Source organism: Arachis duranensis, chromosome 5 (genome assembly GCF_000817695.3).
Source record: "Arachis duranensis cultivar V14167 chromosome 5, aradu.V14167.gnm2.J7QH, whole genome shotgun sequence".
In the NCBI taxonomy this organism is placed as follows: Eukaryota; Viridiplantae; Streptophyta; class Magnoliopsida; order Fabales; family Fabaceae; genus Arachis; species Arachis duranensis.
The window spans coordinates 7,365,336-7,372,799 of NC_029776.3; the positions used below are offsets into that span (position 1 = coordinate 7,365,336).

Consider the following 7,464-nt stretch of genomic DNA (forward strand, 5'->3'; position numbering starts at 1 on the left):
TAATTATAGAGTCTTAATTAAAATATTCACCTATAAAAAATGCTTTATGAATACAAAAAAAGCTTATATATATGTGATAAATATATTAGTTAATTTATTTTTAATATATATTTTATATTTTGAAGTAGAATTAAGATGGTTGAAAAGATTTATATTGAATATATGTTATTGATGAAATATATTTGTAGAAGAGTTATTATTAGCATATAGAAAAAGAGGAAGGAAGAGGGTGATAAGGAAAGCAAGGAAGGAAGTGATGGTTTCGGGTAAGGTTGCTGAAACTGGCCTCGTCTATGCTGTATTGGGCACTTAAGGGAATACAAAGATCCTTCACCTTCTCCCTCTTTATTATTGCCCTTTTTCCCAACACCTACCCTTCTCTCCAGTCCTAGGTTTGATTTTTTCTTCTCTCTCTCTCTCTTCTCATTCCCCCTCTTTCATCTCTCTCTCTCAATTAAAGTCCACACACTCACTTGGCTTGCATCCAAACCAGAGCAAGAAGAAACTCAGAGAGAGTACCATGAATCATAAATCTCCTTGTACTTTAATTTCGTGCTTAATACATATATTTTCTTTCTCTCGCTAATGCCTCACCCTCTATCTATATAGTAGCTACCTGAAACAAGTGTTCAAACTTGAAACAAGAAACGGAAGAATGTGGGATCTGAATGACTCTCCCGACCACAGAAAGGACTACGACTCTGAAGAAGCTTGTTCTTCACCCAAGACTGCCACTACTTCCATGGACGATGACGTCAGAGGCAAGACCCTCCGATCTGCCTCCAATTCCAGCTCCTCTGCAGTCCTCCTAGAAGACGGATCCGAAGAAGACGAAGAACAAGCCAGCAGAACAACAACTACTCTCAACAACATCAACAGTACCAGCAAGATATTCGGCTTCTCCGTCACCCCCATGGACGGCGACGACAACCCTCCCGTGACCCATCAGTTTTTCCCGGTGGAGGACTCCGGCTGTGGCGGAGGAGGAGGAGGAAGCTCGTCGTCGTCGTCGTTCCCTCGAGCGCACTGGGTTGGCGTGAAGTTCTGCCAATCGGAAGCAGCAGTTGGGGGCGGTGGGAAATCGGCGGCGGTGGAAGTATCTCAGCCTATGAAGAAGAGCCGGAGAGGACCAAGGTCTCGGAGCTCACAGTATAGAGGAGTGACCTTTTACCGAAGAACGGGTCGTTGGGAATCTCATATTTGGTCCGTCAGTTAGTTAGTTAGCATAGTAACAAACAAATAAATGCCTTCTTTCTTTTCCTTCATTATGTTTGAATTGATTCTCATACATGTTTGTCCTTCACGCTGCAGGGATTGTGGAAAACAAGTTTATCTGGGTAAGTACATGTCTATTTTTCTTTAATTTAATTATGATTTTTGAACGGTAACTCATGAAATAATTGCTTCTCTTTTGTCTGGCTAAAATTTGTGCAGGTGGATTTGACACCGCACATGCAGCTGCTCGGTGAGTGAGCGAGCCAGTCAGCCAGCATATATATATTTCTCTCTCCTCAGTCCTCACCTTTCTTAATTCATTTTTCTGCTTTGGACAGTGCTTATGATAGAGCGGCAATTAAGTTCCGCGGAGTGGAGGCTGACATTAACTTCAACATAGAAGACTACGAAGAAGACTTGAAGCAGGTCATTCATCAATTAATTAATTCATTCATTTGATCATTTGCATCTCTATTCTCCTTATGGTGGTGTGTTGTGTAAAATAATAAATAGATGACGAATTTGACAAAGGAAGAATTTGTGCACGTGCTTCGGCGACAAAGCACTGGCTTTCCAAGAGGAAGTTCCAAATATAGAGGCGTTACCTTGCACAAGTGTGGAAGATGGGAGGCTCGTATGGGCCAATTTCTAGGCAAAAAGTATGCCCCCTCTTCCCCCCCCTCCCCTTCAATTTCATCTATTTTGCTAAGCTACCCTCAATTTTATTTTATTTTATTAGGTACGTTTATCTGGGCCTCTTTGACACTGAGATTGAAGCTGCCAGGTATCTGCTTTTCTCAATTTTGTTATTTCCAATTCCAATTTAAATAAATCCATCATGCTAGGGTTTTAATTGTAGGGCATATGACAAAGCAGCAATCAAATGCAATGGCAAAGAGGCCGTCACCAATTTTGATCCCAGCATCTATGAAAACGAGCTTAATTCTGGTAATTATAACATATATTTTCTTATTATAAACATTCTCGTTCTTAATTAATTAATTAAATAAATATTTGCCACGGCAGAATCGTCAGGAGGCAACGGTGCAGCAGATCACAATCTGGATCTAAGTTTGGGCAATCCAAGTTCAAAGCATAGCAGTACAACAGATTGGCACAATGAGGGAGCCAACAATAACAAGCATAAGGTATTATTATTATTATGATACTAATTATATAAAGCGATTAATTTAATTCTGATTAGCACTAATACATATTTCAGCTGGTGAATATACTACCAAAACCATGTAGTAGCAGAAGCAACATAGAGAGTGAAGCCATGCCCCCAATGCGGCTGCTAAGTACTCATCAAACGCAATTTCCGCTCTCAAACGAAATGCATAGATACGGTCCTTATTATAGATCCCATGCAGCTGGAGAAACTCCGCATCAAATGCTACACGCGTTTCCACCAAATTTTCATGTTAGTGTAGTTACTTGAATTCGATTTGATTACATTGTGGTGTGTGAAAAACATGATGATGCATATATATGTGCAGTTTCCAAGCAGCAGCAAAGGAGGCCGAATTGGAAGCGAGCTTTCGCTGTCATCATCAATGAGCGATCAAGAACAGTGGCAAGCAGGAGCTGGAGGAGGGCCTCCACATTTGTTAGCAACTGCTGCTGCAGCATCATCAGGATTCCCGCCGCAGATTTTAACACCCTCGTCCCAAGGTTGGATCCACAAAAATGGCTTCCACACTCTCATGAGACCCTCTTAATCATCGATCATTTCTTTTTCCACATTCAAATAATTAATTAAATAATTATTTTAATTAATTAATCTCTTCGACCTCCTGAGCATATTTCTTATATTTATATTTATATATATGTACAAACAAATGGGTGCATTCTAGTCTCTATTGTTTTAGTAAGCCCATACAAAAAACCATAACTTTACCATGGAGGTGAAAGAAGGGATAAAATGGAAAAAAAGGAAACCCAATTTGGGAATTCACTGGTCTTGCTCTGCCTCAGTCAAACTAACAAACCGACGCAAAAATCTTTTAACTCTAGATACTATAGATTCTGCCCTCTGACTCAAATTATTATCATCATTTATAAATATTATTTATATGTATATTTATTACATTGTTACTATTTTTATTTTTTTCCCTTGCGCTATGGTACATTTGTGACAGCACCTATTCGTTTCTTAATTTGGGATGTATTGCTATCACACACACATGGTTTTGTCAATTTGTTCCTTGTTTGTGTTGGGGATCGGATAGGGTTAGGCGTTTGATAACTTTGCTAAGGTAAGATGCTAGGTTTGGTTCCTTAATAGGGCAATGCTTGTTTTTTTGACAAAAAAACGTTGCCACAAAATTCCTAGCTATAATTGCTTTTTGCTTATTGCTTATATAATAAACAACAAATAATAAGTGAAATTAAGAAAAAGGGCAAGAGAAATTAATTAACTCTTATAGGGGGTGTTTGGCAGAGAGATGCAAAGTGAGTTATATTTTTTATTATTATTATTGTTATTATCTCGGAAATATCAAAGGGATGGTGATGAATAGTCTCAATCAACGGTGTCCTTTGAATCAGTTCTTATGAACAAAAGCAGTCAGACAAAGGCGTTTATGACGAGAGGGACCTATCATTGTTCGTCTAAAGCTTCAAAAGGACACTGATGCAATGGAGTGTGAGAGAGAATAGGGTGCCACCAAAAGGGTATCAAATGGTCGTGAAGGTAGAGATCACAGGGGCATGGATTCTCTCCGGGGTTAACCCCTCATGTCAGAATTTTTTTTAACTTTTACGACAACAAAATTAAAAAGAAAAAATGTGATTATATATTAAGATATTCAATCATCAATCATGTGTCCGGTCCACTCACAAATTTATTGTTACAAAGAGTGTAAACTTAGATTAAGCGGATTTATCATTTATGTTTCATTTTATAAGAATAAGAATAAAGGGTAAAGTTAGTACTTTACGTTTAGATGTAATCTTATTTTAGTCCTTTAGATTTAAAGTGTCTTATTTGAATTTAAAAAAATTTTATTTAGCTTTAATTTAGTCTCACCATGAAGTCAAAGATAAATAATTAACGAAATATCCTACATGACAGTAGTATAAGAACAAGGCCGATAATTTGAAGAATAAAGTACAAGCTCCAGAGGCACAAAATCAACCATGGATGCACTAATATATGTATTTAACATTTTTTTTAGTTTTATAGAAAATATTTTATTTTAATTATAAGAAAAATGATAAATAAATGTATTGATGCATCTACGTTGATTTTGTGTCTTTGGAGTTTGTTCTTATACTACTGTCATATAGAAAATTTCGCTAATTATTTATCTTTAACCTCCGGTGAGACTAAATTGAAGCTAAATGAAATTTTTTTTGATTCAAATAGAACACTTTAAACCTTATAGACTAAAACAAAAATACGCCCAAACGTAGATACCAATTTAGTACTTCACCTAAGAATAAATAATGCATCATGAGTTGTCAATAATAATGATGCAAGTAAATATTTGTAATTATATGAATAAATAATACAACTCTAACTTTAGTAAGTTACCATAAAAATAAAAAACAACTATATTATATTATGTGTACGAAAAACATTAACAATTAAATCAATTATCGGTATAAAATACATATTAAAATATAAAATATATATTAAAAATAAATTATTAAAAAATATTAGAAGATTAACATAAGTTATTTTTTTAGTCAGCAATATTTAAAAATATAACTTAAAAATATATGGTTGGATTATTCGAATTGATGATTAAATATTAGTAAAAAATAATAAATTCTAATAATCTTTAATTTTTTTTAAATAAAATATGTATTTATACATAAATATATGGTGAATAATTTGGTAATTGATTTTTAATATGTATATAATATTTTTAAAAAATATAATAAACTAATATTTAAATAATTAATATTATGTCAGTCAATTTTTTATTGTAAATTTTTTTTAGCTTTAAAAAATTTAAGGTTGAGAATTATAATTTAAAGAGTAAATTACCAATTATGTTTTCGAATTTGTAACACGCTGACATAAATAATCCTAATATTTGATAACGACAATCATACCATCGAAAAAATTAAAAAACGCTACAAATCTGCCCATTCGTGAGGAGAACTCTTTTCCATTAAATGGAGTTTGGTGATGTGACAAACGGAATTTCAACGTGGCCTTCGTAAAGGGTTTCAATCCCTTTTCTCCCTTGTATAGAATTGAGAGAGAACGTTTTTCCCAATTTCAGTAGAAAGCGAAACCTTAACCATTGCAAGTTGACCTAGAATGAAACACAGAAGCAATTCAACTCTCTTCATTTGCTCCATCAACATCTTTCGATCTCTGTGTGTCGTCTCAGTCTCAACACTGGTAAACCTCCCTTTCAAGACCCCACATGCATTGCATACTACTGTGCCATTTTTAGAACATTCTTCCACCCAAGCAGATTTCTCATTCGTTTCGTCCATCCACTGAAAATAACGGCACCCAGTTTTCTTCGTCTGCCCAACACAAAAATCATTCATCAAGCTCAATTGTCAACCGGGGGACAAATGAGGCAGAAAATTCATACATAGCTTTCACAGAGGACACCTGAAGAACCATCTTCCTGGGTTTCTCCTCATCTTCGACTTCAACGCCACCACCTGAAGACGGCAGAAGCATGTCCCACAATATAGCTTGCTCACATGTTCTTCGAGCCCTTCAGAGTTACTATTTTTCATAGACTGTGTCCTTCGATTACAACTGGACATGACTTTGCTTCCACCATGCATGGCAATGGTTAGGATTTTGTTTTCTGCTGAAATTGGAAAAAACGTTCTCTCTCAATTCTATATAAGGGAGAAAAGGGATTGAAGCCCTTTACGAAGGCCACGTTGGAATTCCGTTTGCCACATCACCAAGTTCCGTTAAATGGAGAAGGATTCTCCTCACGGATGGACAGATTTGTAGCGTTTTTAACTTTTTTGAGGGTATGATTGTCGTAATCAAATATTAGGGTTATTTATGTCAGCGTATTATAAATTCGGGAGCATAATTGATAATTAACTCTAATCTAAAAGATATAAATTAAAATTTAAAATTTTAAAAATTAATTGATGGGAAAAAAAGTTGACTTCCTCATTAATCTGAAACAAAAATAAAAGGTTAACAAAAAACAATGTTATGATAGTAGTAATAAACTAATAACGAAGTAGGGGATGCATGAAGCAGTTGGGTCATTATTTATTTATGGCATATGTACCTTAGGTTTATGGGAGCAGGGTTGATTGGTTAGTGGGTTTGGTTAGGTTCAATGATTCTATAGTTGTGAGTATGCTAGGGAACAACATCTGACTAGGAAATGAATCAGATCAGGCCCGTTCTTTGATGATAAACATTTATGTAATTTGGATCTTACATTTAAAATATTGATTTTATTTTTCCATAATTGGATGGGTCATATTTTAAAATAATTTGATATGGAGAACAACACCTTTCATTCGACGAATCAAATCCTAAACTTTGCTGTCTCGTTGGTTGCAATTATGATAATAATGCAAGTATAAAGTAAGATTAATCTCCTTCAACCAATTTGTTATTGCTATCATATTATAATGTTTTATTATATTATTTCTTTTGGATGAATGAATAAAATAGGTAAAGCATAAGTTGCTTCCATCATCCGCAGCGTCATCATAGATATTTCGGGAAAAAGTGGGGCCCAAATAATCGATTTGAAAATTTCATGTTGATTATTATTGTTTTTATTTATCCTTTTGGGTACAATAAGTTGAAGTTATATACACTGGGTTTTACACTTTGTTGCCACCAAAATGAAATAATAATAATAAAAGCTATGAAGGGAGGTACAGCAACTAGAATGTGCCATGAAATTGACGACTTTAATATTTATTTCGTAAAGATTATATTATATATAATAACTAAATACGAAAGCGTCACCTCCCTAACTAATTAATAAAGAGAAGAGACATTGTTAGGTTAATTAACAGCAAGAGTTAAATTCAGTGGTCCAAAAATCAGAAAACAAAGTGATGCCAGTAAGGGAAAAGGAGGGTAAAAAATAAAAAAGTTGCAGAAGGGAGACTATGTTGTTCACTGCTCACTCATACTTTAACTTTGCTTCGGATCTACGAGACACTGCAACGTAACAGATTCACTTCTATCTCTTTCTTATTTTTTACCTTACGTAATTATTATTATTATTATTATTATTATTATTATTATTTTCTTATTTTACATTTTTTCTTTATGGAATC

The 7,464-nt window shown here is 34.6% G+C and overlaps 1 protein-coding gene across 1 annotated transcript; it reads left to right on the top strand.

The window, feature by feature from the left end:
* Window positions 1-240: 240 nt before the first annotated feature.
* Window positions 241-3,295, top strand: LOC107487722 (floral homeotic protein APETALA 2). Its single transcript, XM_016108419.3, has 10 exons — window positions 241-1,203; window positions 1,312-1,337; window positions 1,435-1,465; window positions 1,554-1,641; window positions 1,729-1,874; window positions 1,955-1,999; window positions 2,075-2,163; window positions 2,242-2,363; window positions 2,438-2,638; window positions 2,715-3,295. Exons 1-10 carry the CDS (start codon window positions 656-658, stop codon window positions 2,934-2,936), a joined length of 1,518 nt encoding a protein of 505 aa, XP_015963905.1. The 5' UTR covers window positions 241-655; the 3' UTR covers window positions 2,937-3,295.
* The last annotated feature ends 4,169 nt before the right edge of the window (window positions 3,296-7,464 follow it).

Bases quoted from the DNA above. Each gene is read 5' to 3' on its own strand.
- LOC107487722 (XM_016108419.3), top strand. From the start codon at position 656: ATGTGGGATCTGAATGACTCTCCCGACCACAGAAAGGACTACGACTCT. The intron at 1,875-1,954 runs GTATGCCCCCTC...TTATTTTATTAG, and splicing joins GGCCAATTTCTAGGCAAAAA to GTACGTTTATCTGGGCCTCT. The intron at 2,164-2,241 runs GTAATTATAACA...TTGCCACGGCAG, and splicing joins TGAAAACGAGCTTAATTCTG to AATCGTCAGGAGGCAACGGT.